We start from the raw sequence: 20,017 nt of genomic DNA on the forward strand, positions 1-20,017 counted from the left end.
GGTGAACCAGGTGGCCTTTAATGATCTGTGTAGGAAGGAACTGATGATGCTGGTTTATACACAAAGAACTGGAGTAACTCAGCCGGTCATCCCTGGGGGAAAAGGATGGGTGACTTTTCGGGTCATAACCCTTCTCCAGTTGATCGTTAACAATACTCCTGGTAAATTTGTGGGCACCATTGCTTTACACTAAATTACATTTTCCAGCTGCCACAGTGGGCTTCAAATACATCTGTATGATTTTTTGATTGGGGCCTTTAGATTGCCAGCCCAAGAGCAGAGCCACTACAATACCCCATCAGAATGAGAACCGATATTGTAGAAAATGGCCTTGCTTGTTGAGCCTCTCTTTCCCTGAGTGCTTCATCAGGCCTAACCCTCACGAGTGCACTGCTACTCCCCAGACAAAACTGGTATTGTTTGGCCTCGATTAACAGTGGCACACAGTGACTGGTTTAATCATTCCCTCAGCCAAACACAAACTGCCGTTTCTAATCCAAGTGATCGCTTTCTCTGAGATGCTTGCACTGCTTTGATTCCTTGGGAGAATGCTGAGAGGTCATGCTGGGGGATGCAGCTCTGTGCTGTATATTTTAGGTAACTACTATTCAGGTGAAATCTGATCTGCCGCCGGGCGAAAAACCCTTTCAGCCGAAGTGACACTCGAACAGCAGCGTGCTGGCAGCTGAGACCCTGTCATGTTGGTGAGCTCTCAGAATAATTTCAGGCATGCACAGTGGCTGGATTTAACACAGAATACATCTGAAACTTCTCAACAATGTCAGGTATGGTCATTCACAGCTCGGACATCAGGAGTGGCTGCTCTCACTGCCCAGGTGACTATCTGCATCAATGTAAGTACAGTGCATTTTCTTTTCAAAAGCAGCGCAGTCTATGATCAGCACTTCTTTCCGCAAGTTATCCTTTTCTATCCACTGATAGAATGTTTTGTCATCGTCATTACCGAACACTTACTGCTTCATTCCATCATCATTTAGTCGAAAAACAATTGGAAAAAGAAAGGCACAAAATGCTGGTGAAGCACAGCAGGTCAGGCAGCATCCCCAGAAAACACGAATAGGTGACACTTCGGGTCAGGACTCTTCTTCAGACTGATATTGAACCCCAGTTCAAGTACCCGAAAGGCACCATTTCATGGGTCTCAGGATGGGAAAGAAATTCCCAGATTATTGCAATATTCTCGAGCATTACACAGTAATCTTGATGTGGTTGAATTGTATCAGGACCCTAGTTGAGTTTATATTTGGTCATTTCAGATGCAAGGTACAAAATCCATCGTCATCTTTTGACTGAAGTTCAAACATGCATTGTTTTTGGTGCATCCTTTAGTAAACATTGCATGACTTTAATGCTGCTCCACATTCAGAACAAGCATTTTGGAAAATCTTGGCTCTATTGAGAAATGTTTCAGTTAATGTGTACCACTCCTTACCAACGCATTCAGTGTTGTCACCGATGAGAAATTTAATAGTTAAGTAGAATTGATTTTATGAATCTGGAAAGTACTTTGCAAAAGGGCAGTGGAAGCAGGTTCAGTGGTTACTTTCACTGACAGTAAAAACCAAGAGGATGTTGCATGAATTTTAAAGGGGCAGCACAGTGCCCAGCTGTTAGGGGCATTGTAGTTAATGCTGCTGCCACACAGCTCCAAGAATGCAGGTTTGATCCTGACCTTGGTGCTGTCTGTGTGGAGTCAATACCTTCTATCTGCCACTTCATGAATTTCCTCCGGGCATTCCCATTTTCCCTGTAACCATGTGGATTTTCCAAGGGTACTTAAGGAAGTGGCTCTAGAACGGAAAATCGGAAGTGTCAGTATTACAGTATAGCAAAGGGGATTACAGAGGCATGAGGCAGGAGCTGGCCAGATTTGACTGGAAGGAGACCCTAGCAGGGAAGACGGTGGAACAGCAATGGCAGGTATTCCTGGGAATAATGCAGAAGTTGCAGGATCAATTTATCCCAAAGAGGAGGAAAGATTCTAAAGGGAGATTCTAAAGAGGCACCCGTGGCTGACAAGGGAAGTCAAGGACAGCATAAAAATAAAAGAGAATAAGTATAACATAGCAAAGAAGAGCAGGAAACCAGAGGATTGGGACTCTTTTAAAGAGCAACAGAAGATAACTAAAAAGGCAATACGGGGAGAAAAGATGAGGTACGAAGGTAAGCTGGCCAATAATATAAAGGAGGATAGTAAAAGCTTCTTTAGGTATGTGAAGAGGAAAAAAATAGTTAAGGCAAATGTGGGTCCCTTGAAGACAGAAGCAGGGAAATTTATTATGGGGAACAAGGAAATGGCAGATGAGTTGAACCGGTACTTTGGATCTGTCTTCACTAAGGAAGATATATACAATCTCCCAGATGTTCTAGTGGCCAGAGATCCTAGGGTGACGGAGGAACTGAAGGAAATTTACATTAAGCAGGAAATGGTGTTGGGTAGACTGATGGGACTGAAGGCTGATAAATCCCCAGGGCCTGATGGTCTGCATCCCAGGGTACTTAAGGAGGTGGCTCTAGAAATCATGGACGCATTGGTGATCATTTTCCAATGTTCTATAGATTCAGGATCAGTTCCTGAGGATTGGAGGGTAGCTAATGTTATCCCACTTTTTAAGAAAGGAGGGAGAGAGAAAAAAGGAAATTATAGACCAGTTAGCCTGACATCAGTGGTGGGGAAGATGCTGGAGTCAATTATAAAAGACGAAATTGCGGAGCATTTGGATAGCAGTAACAGGATCATTCCGAGTCAGCGTGGATTTACGAAGGGGAAATCATGCTTGACTAATCTTTTGGAATTTTTTGAGGATGTAACTAGGAAAATGGACAGGGGAGAGCCGGTGGATGTAATGTACCTTGACTTTCAGAAAGCCTTCGACAAGGTCCCACATTGAAGATTAGTGTGCAAAATTAGAGCACATGGTATTGGGGGTAGGGTACTGACATGGATAGAAAATTAGTTGGCAGACTGAAAGCAAAGAGTGAGGATAAATGGGTCCCTTTCAGAATGGCAGGCGTTGACTAGTGGGGTACCGCAAGGCTCGGTGCTGGGACCGCAGTTATTTACAATATACATTAATGACTTGGATGAAGGGATTAAAAGTAACATTAGCAAATTTGCAGATGACACAAAGCTGGGGGGCAGTGTGAACTGTGAGGAAGATGCAATAAGGTTGCAGGGTGACTTGGACAGGCTGTGTGAGTGGGCGGATGCATGGCAGATGCAGTTTAATGTGGATAAGTGTGAGGTTATCCACTTTGGTGGTAAGAATAGGATGGCAGAGTATTATCTGAATGGTGTCAAGTTAGGAAAAGGGGACGTACAACGAGATCTGGGTGTCCTAGTGTACCAGTTACTGAAAGGAAGCATGCAGGTACAGCAGGCAGTGAAGAAAGCCAATAGAATGTTGGCCTTCATAACAAGAGGAGTTGAGTATAGGAGCAAAGAGGTCCTTCTACAGTTGTACAGGGCCCTAGTGAGACTGCACCTGGAGTGCTGTGTGCAGTTTTGGTCTCCAAATTTGAGGAAGGATATTCTTGCTATTGAGGGCGTGCAGCATAGGTTTACTAGGTTAATTCCTGGAATGGCGGGACTGTCGTATGTTGAAAGACTGGAGCGACTAGGCTTATATACACTGGAATTTAGAAGGATGAGAGGGGATCTTATTGAAACATATAAGATTATTAAGGGGTTGGACACGTTAGAGGCAGGAAACATGTTCCCAATGTTGGGGGAGTCCAGAACCAGGCCCACGGTTTAAGAATAAGGGGTAGGCCATTTAGAACTGAGATGAGGAAAAACCTTTTCAGTCAGAGAGTTGTAAATCTGTGGAATTCTCTACCTCAGAAGGCAGTGGAGGCCAGTTCTCTGAATGCTTTCAAGAGAGAGCTAGATAGAGCTCTTAAGGATAGCGGAGTCAGGGGGTATGGGGAGAAGGCAGGAACGGGGAACTGATTGTGAATGATCAGCCATGATCACGTTGAATGGTGGTGCTGGCTCGAAGGGCTGAATGGCCTACTCCTGCACCTATTGTCTATTGTCTATTGTCTACTCTGCCACAATTCCTACAGTTGATAACTAGCTCCTTCATCTTGCTGACATAGAGGGAAAGGTTGTAGTCCTGACACTGTGGACCTAAATTAATTAAAAAAGGTATCTATTTGTATTTACCCCTGCTTTATTGTCTGAGCACCATCTTTCAGATGAGATATAAAACCAGGGCCTGTCGGTCAACTCAGGAGATCAAAAAGTTCAATGGCATTTTTGCAGAATCCTGGGAAAAATTAATCTGTTAAATGATGTCTCAGATATCTGTTGTGTAAGAAAATAACTGCAGATGCTGGTACAAACCAAAGGTATTTATTCACAAAATGCTGGAGTAACTCAGCAGGTCAGGCAGCATCTCAGGAGAGAAGGAATGGGTGACGTTTCTGGGCCGAGACCCTTCTTCAGACTGATGGGTGACGTTTCGGGTTGAGACCCTTCTTCAGTCTGAAGAAGGGTCTCGACCCGAAACGTCACCCATTCCTTCTCTCCTGAGATGCTGCCTGACCTGCTGAGTTACTCCAGCATTTTGTGAATAAATATCTCAGATATCTGTTGGTGCTTTGTGATAATTTGTATGCAAATTGGCTTCCATGATTCCTAAATCACAACCTTACCTAAAGTTTAATGGTATTTTGTTAGTTCTGAATATTTGGGATGTCTGCAAAGGCACATGTGGAGTGCCTTGTTAATAAGACTTTCTTTATGAATCAACATCTGACCTCCAATTTAATATTTTTGGAAAAATGAAAAGTGCTACATAAATTCATATACCAGGTTGTCTAATTATGCTGGGAAATGGCAATCTGCCTTCACTTCAGTCCTGCAATGTCTCAATTGCACAGCAAATGGCATCATCCATTGCAGATAGTACTAGGCAGAAATTCTAGGCCCACCTTGTTCTTGCTGAAGAGCCTGTTCCCATTTAGTTGTGAGTAATCATAAGCAGAATTTGATTTCTTGAAACAGAGGGAATAGATTCCATTACTCCTTTTAAAAATGAATTGGATGGTGCCTAGGAAGAAAGTATTGCATGACCACTATAAACCAGTTGCATTCTGATTGGATTGCTACTGCAGAGGCCAGCACAGACTGAATGGTCTGAATGCCTTCTTTCTGTATCATATCGATTATATGGTTTTATTCCGCTGCTCTAATTGGATTCATAGTTCATAGATTCACACTATTCCAATTTCGAATTAGTTCCAATTGGTGTAGGGATTTAATAAGAATCTGGGAACCATATAATTAGTGTGAACAGGTGATTGATGGCTGGCGAGAACTTGGTGAACCGAAGGATCTGTTTCCATACTGTATCTCTAAACTAAACAAGGGTTTTAAAGTTAAATGGATAATAAATTTGTTTTAATTATTTAGCAAAGCTTTTCCCGGGATGATTTTGACTGCTGACGCATCTCATAAGAACAATTTGCACTACCAGGAACAGAAGCGCAGAACAGTTGCCAAGTTTCACAATATCATCCGCCAACAAAATAAGTGAAATTAATTAAATTGCTAGATTGAAGTGGATCAGACTTTTTGCAAACTTCACAATGACAATTTAAAACAAATTTAAGAGTGGAAGCATGATTTATATTGTTGTTGGTAATGAAATAAAGTGGTTGCACTGGTCCTGAGCAGTACAGTGGCACAACAAGTAGAGCTGCTCTCCCACACCTCCAGAGACCCAGCTTCAATCCTGACCTGTGCGGAGTTTCCAAGTTCTCTCCAATTTCCTTCCAAATGCCAAAGGCGTGCTGCTCAGCAGGTTAATTGGTGATTGTAAATTGTCCCTTGTGGCACGGGCGGCACAGTGGTACAGCGGTAGAGTTGTTGCCTTACAGCGCTTGCAGTGCCAGAGACCCGGTTCGAACCCAACTACGGATGCTGACCGTATGGAGATTGTACGTTCTTCCCGTGACCGCGTGGGTTTTCTCCAAGGTCTTCAGTTCCCTCCCACACTCCAAAGACGTACAGGTTTGTAGGTTAATTGGTTTGGTATTAAGTGTAAACTGTCCCTAGTGTGTGTAGGATAGTGTAAGTGTGCGGGGATCGCTGGTCAGCATGGACTTGGTGGGCCGAAGTGCCTGTTTCGGTGTTGTATCTCTAAACTAAACTAAACAAACATTGTGCAGAGAGGAATGTGGAAGGAAATGGGTTTAGCCTTGAATTAGTATAGATGGATCCTGATGATCAATGAAGGCAGTGAGCTGGAGGCTGCTCTGTGCCTCTGTGATTCTTTGATTCTATCCCTGTGTATAAACTAGGGATTCTGTTTATTTGTAGCAACTTAGATTTATAGATCATGACTTAATGAATGGTTGGCTATGAATTGCACAAAAGAAATAGACTTCAGTCTTTGTTTCAACCCAAGCCTGTTTTCAAGGATGCTTGACTGAAGAGATTTATAGATAGATAAAGTCTATACTGAAAGCAATCATAGTTTCACAAGAAGAATGAGAGGCAATGAAGACAACTAATGGAGCAGCTGCAGAGTGATGGCTGATACCTTCAGTATAATAATTAACTGGTGTCTTTCTTTTCTCTACGTCTCTACTTAATGCCTTTCAGTTTCTAATACAGTATCTCTAACACAGCCGCAGGCAGGAGATTTACAATTTTACAAGCACGCGTTGTATTCCCACATGAAAAATGACACAAATGTTATGTTCTTGTTATATACCCTGGGCAAGAAAAGATAATTTCATTAAATCTCCCTTTCTGGTCTCTGCGTCTCATCTCTTTGGAGAGAGAAAAAGAGATGTCACCAATTCAGGATAACTATTAATAAGCTCTTCAAAAAACACTGATGGAGGAAACCTGAATTATAAACAGAATGTTTAAAAATCATCAGCGGTTCAGGCTACATATGTGGTGAGAGTGTCAGAGTTAAGGGCCTGTCCCACTTAGGTGATTTTAAGGTGACTGCCGGCGACTAGGCTGTCGCCGAACGTTCACCGGGGGTGTTGCGGGCATGATCGTGAGGAGTCTTCAAAGAATCGTAGCGGATCTCGGCGCGTCGCTGAGAAATTTTCCAGCGTTGTCGCAGATGCATTTAGAAGCAAGTAATATTAAATTAAGTAAAGTCATTTGAAGATACCATAAAATACTTGTGTTTAACCAATTTTTTTACCGTCAGGACATTTGACAGGTAGATTGGAGGCGACAGTTTGACGGTCAGGTAAGCGTGGGAATTTTCGCGATGCTTATGGCTATCAGCGATTACTTTTAAAGTAGGCTCCCAACCTAGATATGCAACCCAGAAACCAGATATGCATCTCCCGTACATTTTCAAAGAATACCCACACTCCGCACAAAAATCCATTTAACCACGTTTAAAATTAAATTTCTTAATACTGCTATTAGTAAACTGGGTCAATCCAGTTTATGCCTTGTTACCGTGAAGCTTGGTTTTCAAGTAACCCAGGTAAGATGTTATAATTCAAAACTCTCAAGTAATTACAGACTTGTCAGTGATTTCAGCGAAAATTAGGACGCCAGAGAAGCATTGATAAGCGTGGGAATTTCGCAATGTTTCCGAAGACGGTGTAATCTCTTAACCAGGTGCTAGTTTTTTAAAAAAAGTAACTTGTATCGACCTGACTCGGCATTGTCGTGGTCATTATCGTGGGGTAATAGAAAATTTTGGCGATCTGCTTCGACTTTGACAGTCGCCGGCAGTCGCCTAAAAAATCGCCTAAGTGGGACAGGCCCTTTAGCTTTCTGGTCATTAGCCTTTCATAAGAACTAGGAATAGTTAGAGATGAAATTATTATTAAGATGCAGAGAAGTAGGAGTGGAGAGAACAATAAGGAACTTATAGATAGAACTTATTTTCTCTCTGTGGATATTTATTATCTTTGGAACCCTCATCCACAAAGAGCAATTGAAGCAGAGATTTGAATATTTTTAAGGTAGAGATATTTGTATTCTTAATAAGCAAGGGGTGAGCGAAAGGGCGATGTGGGTGAAAAGGAAGGCAGAGGTGAAGGAATGATCAACCACAATCTTATTGAATGGTGGAGCCTACTCCTGTTCTTAATTTATACTACACCAAGTGGACCCATTGGGCCCAAACCTCTCCTGATTGGTGCAGCACCCTCTCCTTCCCCTCTCCCCCTCCCCTCTCCCCCTTCCCATCCCCCTCCCCTCTCCCCCTCCCCTCTCCCCCCTATCCCCTTCCCCCCCTCTCCCCGTCCCCTCCACGCCCATTCCCCTCCCCTCCCATTCCCCTCCCCTTCCCCTCCCCCCTCCATCCCCCTCAACCCCCCTCCTCCCCCTCCCTCCCTACCCCCTCCCTCCACCCCCGTCTCCACCCCCCCCCCCCCCCTCCCTCCCTAGGAGATAGATTTAAACTTTAAAATGTGAATAACTTTAAATATATAACACCGATTTCAATGAAACTTCTGCCATTAGCACCAAAGGGATGACGGTAAGGTGGGCCTAAAATTGTTGCGCTATCGTGTACCGTTTTGGCTGTAGATCAGGAACAAACAAACAAACAAACAAACGAGAGTTTTAGTATATAGATGTTCATATGACTTTCCTTATTGTTCTCTCCTCTCCTACTTCTCTGCATCTTAATAATAATTTCATCTCCAACTATTCCTAGCTTTTATGAAAGGCTAATGACCGTAAAGCTAACTCTGATACTCTCACCACAGATGTTGCCTGACCCGCTGACGATTTTTAAACATTCTGTTTTTATTTCAGGTTTCCTCCATCCACATTGAACAGCGTTTTTTAAACAGGCAAACCTATATTTTTAAACATGGGTGAGCGAAAGCTTCACATAGACCTCTGCCATACATTTCCGATTACATTCTCTTTTACATTCTAAGGAACAACCTGGTTGATTAATGAGTTTGAAGTTCCAATTTAATAGCGTTAGTCTTTGGATTCTGGTAATGGGAGCGTGCAGGAGTTTACCAAAGGATCTCAGGGTGAATCATTTGGATTGTCAACAAATGGAATTAAATTACACAATAATAATTCAGTATTTACATCACCACACGGATACTTGCTCTCTCAGTGGACTGGAAGGAATCTCCTGGCTCTGCCCGAGCCAGCTGCCTACCCCTTTTCCGGGGTTACATCCGTGCCCGGGTGGTGTTGGAGAGGGATTATGCGCTGTCCACGGGCACCCTGGAGGATTTCCGGGACCGCTGGGCACCGTGGGGGATTGGATGTATCCTGGATGGGGATTGTAATATAATTGTATAATAGTTTCAATTGGTATATTTGTTTGTATAGTATTCTGGTGGTGGGTTATGTTTTGGTTTTATTGTATTGTATATTTTATTTTAATATTTGAATAAATATTTTTGATTAAAAAAAATTTTTAAAGTAAGGAATCTCCTTGCCATCCACTGAACCGCCTGGGGTGAATAATTAAACCACCAAGGGATTGGATTCACAACCTAAGGGTTTAAAAAAGTGAGAACTGGTGGAGCAGAGTGACAATGTAACTTGGGGGGAGGGTCCTGTGGCGCCACTTGCGAAGGAAAATCGGGGGGCTTGGGTGCGGGGTGGGTCAGGTGGTCTGGGACTATAAAAGGTTTTGGGTGTGTTGACTCACGAGTTCTTTAGTGCGGTGTTTGTGTGCCTTGCGAAATAAAGTATAGCTACTACTGACCTGGCGTCTGGCCTGATTTCCGTGGCGACCGCACCCACTACAATGTAGATGATATGTGCCCTACCAATGTTAAAGACAGCAAGTTTTCATAGTGCCCATCTAGTAATCCCAAAGCTGCAATACTGTGTCTTACAGGGAAAGAAGTGTCGAGAGTCAAGAGAGTCAGGAGTGTTTAATTGTCATGTTTAGTCTTTGCGCTGACTGGATAGCACGCAACAAAAACCCTTTCCACTGTTCCTCAGTACACGTGACAATAATAATAAACAAAACTAAACTCTGATTCGACATTGCTCGTACTTTGTCCAACAACAGTGGTGTTGTCGGCGAATTTAAACATGGAGTTGTAACTATATCTGGCTATGTAGTGTAGGAAGGAACTGCAGATGCTGGTTTAAACTGAAGATAGACACAAAAAGCTGGAGTAACTCAGCGGGTCAGACAGCATCTCTGGAGAAAAGGAATAGGTGACGTTTCGGGTCGAGACCCTTCTTTAGCCCTATATGGTCTTCCTCAGGCTATACAGTCATGGGTATAGAGTGAGTACAGCAGGGGGCTGAGCACACAGCCTTGAGGTGCTCATGGTTATCAAGCAGGAGGTGTTGTTACCAGGGCCGTTTTTACAGCATTATGGGCCCCCGGGCAAAGCAGTGTACTGGGGCCCCTACCGTTACTCTCCCCCACCCCCCTTTCCCTACCAGCCCCCCCCCCCCCGTCGTGCCGGCGAAAAGCACTTACCGAAAAGCACTTAGCGATGGACTTAGGGTGCTACATTGTTGCGAAAAGCACTTACAGATCGCTGTGAGAAGCACTTAAGGACCGAAAATGTTGCGAAAAAAGCACTTATTGAACCTACATTTTTAAAGTAGTATTTATTTATTGCAAGTCACTTAACATACACAGATCAGCATGGGGCCCCTATGCTCGTGGGGCCCCGGGCAAGTGCCCATCAGGCCCATGAGTTAAGACGGCCCTGGTTGTTACCAATTAGTACCGATCATATTCAGTTGATGAAGAAGTCGAGAATCCAGTTGCAAAGGGATGTGCAGAGACCCAGTTCCCCGCACTTGGTAACAAGTTTGGAAGGGATGATGATGTAGAATGTCACTCTATAGACGATGAACAACAGCCTGACATCTGTATTTGACTTTTCTGAACTGTAGTTATAATCAGAACGAAACAGCCTGTTTGCTCAAGACAAGTTCCATCACCACCCCCAACCATACCAGCTTCACCACCCCTCCTCCCTCCCCCGAATAGCTATCTGATTATTAACAGATAATCTTAAATTTTGGTAAGGTTGAATGAGAAACATACACTGGCCTTGATAAAGGGAATCATTCCCTTCATCTCCTTTAAATTGATGCCACATCATCCATCTACTAGATTGAGCAGATGTGGCCTCTCTCAGTGCAGCATTCTCATGCTGGTATACTGAGGATGCTGGAATCATGAGCAAAAATCATAGTGCTGGAGGAACTCAGTAAGTCAGGCAGAATCTATGGGAGGAATGAACATAAAACATTTCAGGTCAGAAATCTGCTTCAGACTGATAAAGATAAAGATACTGCGTTCATGTATTGTAATGGACTCCGAGTTCACAGACCATCTATCAATAAAATCCTCCCAATTTTTTGTTGTATTCTAACCACCAGATGTCAGTAGACTTCCTATTGTTAGCCATTATCAGACATGTTAAGTTAATAATATCAAAGGAAAGAATTTCAAAATTCAAAACATATTTTTATTCTCTTAAAGAGTTGCAAATTGAGGCTGCAAAAGGCCCCACTTTAGCTTCCAAGCTCATGTGGTCAATCCCAGCTTGTTCATTAATGGTTTATTGCCATATAGTTGGAAGTTAAGCCATTTTTGATACTACCAAACCTACAGTATTGCAGCCTGCCTCTCAGATGTGTTCACATTTCTATCTCTTGACTCAAAGGTCCATGTGGCTCAAACACAATAAATCCAATTCACTGACTGGAATCATCTGTTCTGTCAGAGAAGTGATCTTTGGATGAAGCATCTTAACCAACCTCAGTGTGCCCTCTCATGTGAATGTTTAAAAATCCAACACACTTTTAATGCAAAGTAAGGAAATTATTCCCATTGTCCAGGCCAATATTCACCCTTTAAGCAGCATTATTAAAACAGATGAACTGTTCTATCATGGCGTTATGAATTGCACAGCGAGGTAGGCAAACCAGCTGGCATGTACCCTGCTCTGCAAAAATGGTGATATGTCAAGATGGCCAGTAAAGAGATTTTGGATATCCTGGGCTTGTGAAGGACAATCTACTTGAGAACGATCATTAGCTTTCTTGTTCTGAAATCCCACAGCATGATCTCAAAGGCTGGTCAATGTTCATTGCTTCATCGGCAGCACTTAAGATGAGCAGATTAACTAGTCACTCATCTCATTGCTATTTGTAGTTTCCAACTATGTGCAGAGAACAGCTGGAGCATTTGGCCATTTAACAATAGCGGCTGGGAGCCAGTCATTTATCATATGTGTTTTAGTTTAGAATACCCTGACAGGCTGATAAGCTGGAATATACATGGCAGTCATTTCTCTTTTAGTCATATTCAGATTTGTGACCTTACTGTAACCTTGAACACACCTTGAAGATTGAGATGAAACAGAAATACTCAGCAGGTCAACACATTTGTGATGTTTCAGTAATGGGAATGGTTAGAAATGAAACTAGCTTGGTTTATTGTACAGGCAGAAGGATTGGGAGAACAAAAGGTAAGCTGTACAATGTTATCGAGACCACAAGAAACTGAAGGTTCCTTGTGGGGGTGATGCCAACACAGGGAGCCAGGGTAAGTGCGCCTGAGGGAGGTATAAATAGGAAGAGAGAAATGAAATCGGGAAGACCAGAAGAGGAGAGTGAAAAAATGCTGGAAATTTAAGACACGTTGGTGAAATAGCTGACAACTGAAATTGTCAAATTCATTGTTGAGTCTAGAAGTCTGTGATGTGCCAAATTGAAAAATTACGTGTTGTTCTTTGAGCTTCCGTTGAGCTTTGCAAGAACAGTGTGATGGTTTGTGTATTGTTAATACTTCGCTCCACTCTGAGCTCTGCCCTGGGAGAGATTACCATGGAACGGATTCAAGTGCATGCTCAAAGTCTCCTTGAGGAATGACCCTCGGGAATTCCTCAGAATGGAGAAGCAGCATTCTGGATGGTACTGAGAACCTTGAGGCATCGGGAGCGTATGAAACCCCTACATAAAACACATGTATTGTCCCGCTGATGTTGGGGCTCTTGAAGAACATTAAGTTGGATAAACCCCCAGGGCCTGATGGGATCTATCCCAGGTTATTGATAAAAGCTAGAGAGAACATAGTGGGAGGCTTAACAAAGATTTTTGCATCTTCTCTAATTGTATGTGAGGCCCATGAATACTGGGGAGTAACTAATGTTATTCCTTTGTTTAAGAAGGGGGCGGAATCCAGGGAATTATAGATTTAGCCATATTTGGAAGAAAATTGATTAATTATAGACAGTCGGGTCATGTGTTGAACGGGTTTATGAGGAGGTGGCAAAGATGATTGATGAAGGTAGGGCAGTGGATGTTGTCTCCATGCATTTTACCGATGAAATTTAATGAGTCCCCCATGGTGGGTTGATCCAGAAGAATAAGATGCACGGGATTCACAATGGCTTGGTCATATGGATTCAGAAATGATTTACTGATTAAAAAATAGGTTGTCGTGGAAGGACAATATTCAGGCTGGAAGTCAGTGACCAGTGGAGCTTCACAGGGATCAATGCCAGAACCTCTATTGTTTGTGATATATATAAATGACTCGGACATAAACGTAGACGGGTTGGTTAGTAAGTTTGCAGGTGATCGTAAGACTACTGGATCACGAACCACGAGGAAGGCTGTCAACGTATAGTGGGATATAGATCAGCAATAGAAATGTGTGAAAGAGTTTAATCCAAGCAAGTATTGCACTTTGGGAGGTCAAATGCAAGGGGAAAATAAACAATTAATGGCATGACCATTAACAGCATTGATGCACAGAGGAATCTTGCGGTTCATATTCATAACTCCCTGAAAGTGGCAACATAAGTCAATAGAGTGGTAAAGAAGGCATGTGGTATACTAGCCTTCATAGGTCAGGGCATTGAGTATTTAAAGCAAACGCAGCTTTATAGAACTTTGATTAGGCCGCATTTGAAGTATTGCATGCAGTTCTGGTCATTACATTACAGGAACGATATGGCTTGGAAAGGGTTGCAGAATAATGCCTGGATTTGTGGTATTAACTACAGAGAGAAGTTGGACAGACTTGGATGGTTTTCTCTGAAATATCAGAGGTTGAGGGAAAACCTGATAGAAGTACATAAAATTATTAGATGCATAGATAGGATAGACAGATGATTTTTCCCAGGATTGAAATGTCAAACACTAGAGGGCATAGTTTTAAGGTGAGAAGGGCAAAGTTAAAGGAGATGTGCATGGCAGATTTAGTACACAGAGGAAGGTGAGTGTCCAGAATGTGCTGCGGAGGGTGGTGGTGGAGAGAGATACGATAGTAGGACTTAAGACACTTTTGGATAGGCCAAATGATATGCAGGGAATGGAGGGATATGCATTATGTGCAGGCAGATAAGTATTGGTCCCGGCATCAGGCTCAGCACAGACACTGTGGGCCAAAGGGCATGTCCCTACGCTGTACTGTTCTCTGGTCTATTGCAGAATCTGCAGTTTTTGTTCTCCACTTATCTTCTGCCAATCTCTGTTGCTATCTCTACACACCCTCCCCCTGCCAGCTGACTGACTTTTATCTGCTAATCAACCCCTTCTCACCTGTATTCACTTATTGCTTGTTAGCTCCTGCCTCACCCCTACCCCCCTCCACCTCTTTCTACTGACTACATCCCCTTCAGTCTTGGTGAAAGGTGTCAACCTGAAATAATTCATTTCCCTCCACAGATGCTCCTTGACCCACTGTGTTCATCCTTCATCCAGCAGCTCTCCTTTTTTTGTAGCCCCCACATGAGAAGCGAGAAGGACCACCTCACAACCACCTGCCTGCCCACCCCAAAAGGCACCTCCCTCCCCATCCGTGGAAGAGTCTCCTGTTCCCTCCTTGGTCTTGTTAAACACCTCTGAACACACAGAACAGGAGTGAATGCAAATTAACTTTGATCCCAAAAGATTGGGTAAGTCAGAAAATTACTTGCATTCTGCTATGGTTCGGTGGATAATCCTTTTGCCCCCTAAACATGGGCCTGTTATTCATCTCACTTCAAAGATTTGAGCACATAATCTAGGTGCAACAGTGCGACTGCAGACACTGCAGCAGGTGTACTGGTCCGGTGACTCAGATTGGATTTTGACCACCAATGTTGGAGTCTACACACACTTTCCCTGTGACTGTAGACAATAGACAATAGGTGCAGGAGGAGGCCATTCGGCCATTCGGCCCTTCGAGCCAGCACTGCCATTCAATGTGATCATGGCTGATCATTCTCAATCAGTACCCCGTTCCTGCCTTCTCCCCATACCCCCTGACTCTGCTATCCTTAAGAGCTCTATCCAGCTCTCTCTTGAATGCATTCAGAGAATTGGCCTCCACTGCCTTCTGAGGCAGAGAATTCCACAGATTCACAACTCTCTGACTGAAAATGTTTTTCCTCATCTCAGTTCTAAATGGCCTACCCCTTATTCTTAAACTGTGGCCCCTTGTTCTGGACTCCCCCAACATTGGGAACATGTTTCCTGCCTCTAACGTGTCCAACCCCTTAATAATCGTGTGGGCTTTATCCAGCTGCTCTTTTACCTCTCACATCCAAAGGCATACTGTTTGGTGGGTTAAATGGCTGCTGTAAATTACTCCTGCCGTTAGTAAGTGCTAGGAGCGTGAATGTTAGGAGTTGTTAGTTGTCACAGAGAAGAATACATTGCAGGAAAGTAGAGTGAGGTAATGAGGTTGATGAGGTTGCTCTGGGAGACACCATAGTCTTGATGGGACTAATAAGCTTCTCGTGTTGGAAGGAAATATGAGAACTCTGAGGTTGACCTTCCGGTGCAGTGCGAAAGGAGTGCCAACATTTTGGAATTACCCCTGAAGAATGAAATGTTGAACCCCATCTGCCCTCGGGTACTCATGGCGGTGTTGGCCTGACTAATGTAAGCTCATTTAGTGAAGACACGGAAAGACAGTTGTTGTTTTGTGAGATCTTGCTCTGCACAAATGGTTGCCAGTGTTTCCCTCATTGAAACATAGAAAAATATGTGCAGGACTAGGCCATTCGGCCCTTCGAGCTAGCACCGCCATTCAATATGATCATGGCTGATCATCTAAAATCAGTGTCCCGTTCCTGCTTTTACTCCATATCCCGTGATTCTTTTCGCCCTAAGAGCTAAATCTAACTCTCTCTTGAAAACATCCAGTGAATTGGCCTCCACTGCCTTCAGTGGCATATAATTCTACAGATTCACAACTCTCTGAGTGATAAAATCTTTCCTCATCTCAGTCCTAAACGGCCTATCCTTTATTCTTAAACTGTGACCCCTGGTTCTGGACTCCCCCAACATCGGGAACATTTTTCCTGCATCTAGCCTGTCCAATCCTTTAAGAATGTTATTTGTTTCTATAAGATCCCCTCTCATCCTTCTAAATTCCAGTGAATCTTGGTAAGAGTGACTACAAAAGTACTGCATTCAGGGCAAGAGCATTCACACATGCTCAAGCTGTGATAGATGGTTTATCGATGGAAATCTCACCTGTGACAACTCCATATAGATGCTGTTTGGATCACTGTCTAAACATGCTCATTGATAGCAGCAGTCTCATAAATTAATTGACCTATGACAATTGTTATTTCTTGCGTAAGCATTTGGCACAACAGTGTTGTTGAGTTACATTGATTGATTAGTGAGTCAATGGCAGAAATCAATTGCAAAATTGATCATGGTGGTTATTCTCAGGAGATCAGTCTTTGGGCCACAGATTTAATTCTGAAATTTTGCCCATTGTGTGGCGATGGAATCTTTATCCTTCCCTAACATGTGAAGATGAAAATAGGCATAGGGATGGGCAGTGAATAGAGGTATATGGATCAGGTAAAGGCAGATTAGATCTGTTTATCTTGGCTTCATGTTTAGCACAAACATTGTGGGCTGAAGGGCCTGTTTCTGTTGTATACTGTTCCATGTTCTATCTTCTATGAAAATAGTGTGGGCAATAGGGCCATATTATGAGCCATTCATGCGCTTGAAGAGCTGTTTCGGAAAGAAAATAAATACTCTGGAAATCTTGTTAAATCAGGAAATGCTGGAAATAATTAATTCATCACGTAACATCTGTGGAGAAGGCCAAGTTAATGCACTAGGAAACGTTGTTAGTGTCATAGGGAATGGAACTGAATTTTGAAGTGGTGTGCTGTGCATAGCCACCACTTTATTGACTGAATAGCCCAAGTGATGGACTAGGAATGTCCACCGCAGCAGTTTAACTGAGTGCTTGAGGACCAAACTAAAGGCAGGGCTTGTGAGAAGAGGAAGACAAGTGGTACAAGGCAAAGATGGGTGGTAATCGGAAAAGTATAAGTCATAGAGCCATATAGATGGAAACAGGTCCTTTGGTCCAATTCACCCACACCAACTAGGTTTTATAACTGACCCAGTCCCATTTGCCTGCATTTGGCCCATATTTCTCCAATCCTTTCCTATCCATGTGACTGTCTAAATATCTTCTGAATGGCACTATTGTACCTGCCCCTATAGCTTCCTCAGAGAGCTCATTCCATCTACACATTATCCTCTGCATGAAGAAATTGCCCTTTGAGTCTCTTTTAAATCTCTCCCCTATTATCTTAAACTAAGAAGGGGAAAGGGCTTGGGGAATATTACTTGAAATTTGAGAATTCAATGTTCATACTCTTCGGTTGTAGGTAAATGCATGGAGTCTTTTGTCCAGAAGAGGGGAATCAAGAACCAGATGACATAGGTTTAAGATGAGGGGGGAAAGATATAGTGGGAACCTGAGGGGTATCGCAACATTTAAGAAACATTTATTCAGGTACATGGATGGGATAGGTTTAGAGAGATATGGGCCAAAAACAGGCAGGTAGGACGTGTAGATGGTGCATGTTGGTCGGTCTGGGTAAATTGGACTGAAGGCGCTGTTTCCACACTATACGACTCTTTGACTTAAATTAAGTGGTTGAAATACCTTTCCAGATGTTACCGAATTCTTGCTATAAAATGCACAATTCCAGAGGAAGTAGCAGGTGTAGCCTTGAAGGATGGTAAAGAACTGGGTTGTGCGAAGAATGCCAAGCCAAGCTGAAGAACATAATTAGGAGAACACAGTTGCTTCTTTGCAATAGAAAAAAAGGGGAGAGCAGGTCAGGTAGCATCCATGGGTGAAAATGAGAATTCAAAATGTATTTTATCAATTCCCACAAGACCAATGCCTTCAAAATGAAAACTTGGGAAATTATAATTATTGCAAGTTGAAACCCTGAGGTGGAACATCAGAATTTTAATATTGTCAATTTGGAAATAACACGTTGAAGGATGGTATGTTTGTTGAAAGTTGAACTTGTTGGAGTTTTATAAATTAATTTTCTGAGCGCTCTCCTGGAATACAGTCCAAGAAGGAACTGAAAGAATTCTCACATTCAATATTTTGTTTGAACACTTGTTTGCAGATGTTCATAGAGGGGAAAACAAAGCTCAGTAAAGGCCCATCTAGATTGATCCATGCAGGTAAGACAGCACATGTCTGCTTTTCAAGACATGTGAATTGAAATGCATACTTTATTGTCACATGTGACAATTCACAGTGAAATTCTTTGCTTGCGTACCCAAGGTATGCAAATAGTTACCCATACATAGCACTTACAAAGTTACAAGTATCCCCACGCCAGGTCCCCCTTTGTCCTTCCCCGCCCCCCCCCCCCCCCCCTCCTCACGACAGTTCCCCCACGCTGGGTCCATTGTCCATTGATCTTCCCCCTCCCGCTCCCTCATGGTGGCCCCCCCACATTGGGTCCCCATTGTTCTTCCCCCTCCCTCACAGCGTTTCCCCCATGTGGGGTCTTCCTTTGTTCCTTCCTTGTTGCATTTAGAAGCACATAATATTAAAATAAGTAAAGTCATTTCAAGATACCATAAAATACTTGTGTTTAACCAATTTATTTACCGTCAGGACATTTGACAGGTAGATTCGAGGTGACAGTTTGACGGTCGGGTAACCGTGGGAATTTTCGCGATGTTTATGGCCATCAGCCATTACATTTAAATTGGGCTCCCAACCCAGATATGTAACCCAGAAACCAGATATGCATCTCCCGTACATTTTCAAAGAATGCCCACACACTTTTCACAAAAATCCATTTAACCACTTTTTAAATTAACTTTCTTAATACTGCCATTGGTAAACTGGAAGTTTATGCCTTGTTACCGTGAAGCTTGGTTTTTAAGTAACCCATACAAGATGTTATAGTTCAAAACTCTCAAGTACTTACCGACTTGTCAGTGATTTCAGCAAAAATTAGGACACCGGAGAAGCATTGACAGCGTGGGAATTTTTGCGATGTTTCCGAAGACGGTGTAATCTCGACCTGACTCGGCATTGTTGTGGTCATTGTCGTCGGGTAAAATAAAATTTCGGGGATCTGCTACGACTTTGACAGTCGCTGGCAGTCGCCTAAAAAATTGCTTAAGTGGGACAGGCCCTTTAGAGGAAAGCTGAAAACAAATATATTTACATCAAATATCAATGGGGTTCAGGAGCTTATTATCTGATGGGGTGATGGAGACACAAATTCTCATCACATTTAGATGGGCAAACACTTCAAAGGGCTGCTTACCAGAGCTGGAAAATACCTTTAATGGCTAAATTTTTGCTGCAAAAAACACAATGGTAAAATGGCCTCCTTCCACACTCATATTTTCTTTGATTCCATGTATCATTAATTATTTTATATATATATATAATAAAACTATTGAGACACTAGAGACTGCAGATGCTGGAGCCTACCCACGTACTTACCTCTGCAGCCGCAGAGATGTAATGCCTGTCCCTTCACAAGGTTAAAAAGCTGGAGGTGAGATATGACAAATTATTCAATGCAGTGTATTATTAAGATATGGAACATATTGCTTAAAGAGACAGTAGAGGTTTATTCAATAATAAGGGAATGAAAAGAATGTCTGCACCAGAAAAAAATGCAGGGAAAAGTGTAGGGAGAACAGGGCAGGGATGCAGTATCAATTATAAGAACCAATTTGACACGTTGGGCCAAAAAACCCTCGGTATTGTATCATTCTGTGATTCCTTTGAAA

At 42.8% G+C, this 20,017-nt stretch overlaps 1 protein-coding gene across 2 annotated transcripts in view; it reads left to right on the top strand.

Moving 5' to 3' along the window:
* Positions 1–578: 578 nt before the first annotated feature.
* The window catches only part of LOC144590181 (A-kinase anchor protein 2-like), a 387,659-nt gene continuing 368,220 nt past the window's right edge, over positions 579–20,017 (top strand). For both annotated transcript variants that reach the window (XM_078394993.1, XM_078394992.1), the window contains exon 1: positions 579–854. Coding sequence is in view for 1 of the 2 variants with exons in the window: in XM_078394992.1 (XP_078251118.1) it covers positions 853–854 (2 nt within the window). In the remaining variant the exon portion in view is untranslated. The remainder of the gene's footprint in view (positions 855–20,017) is intronic.

This window comes from Rhinoraja longicauda, chromosome 3, assembly GCF_053455715.1.
Source record: "Rhinoraja longicauda isolate Sanriku21f chromosome 3, sRhiLon1.1, whole genome shotgun sequence".
In the NCBI taxonomy this organism is placed as follows: domain Eukaryota; kingdom Metazoa; phylum Chordata; class Chondrichthyes; order Rajiformes; family Arhynchobatidae; genus Rhinoraja; species Rhinoraja longicauda.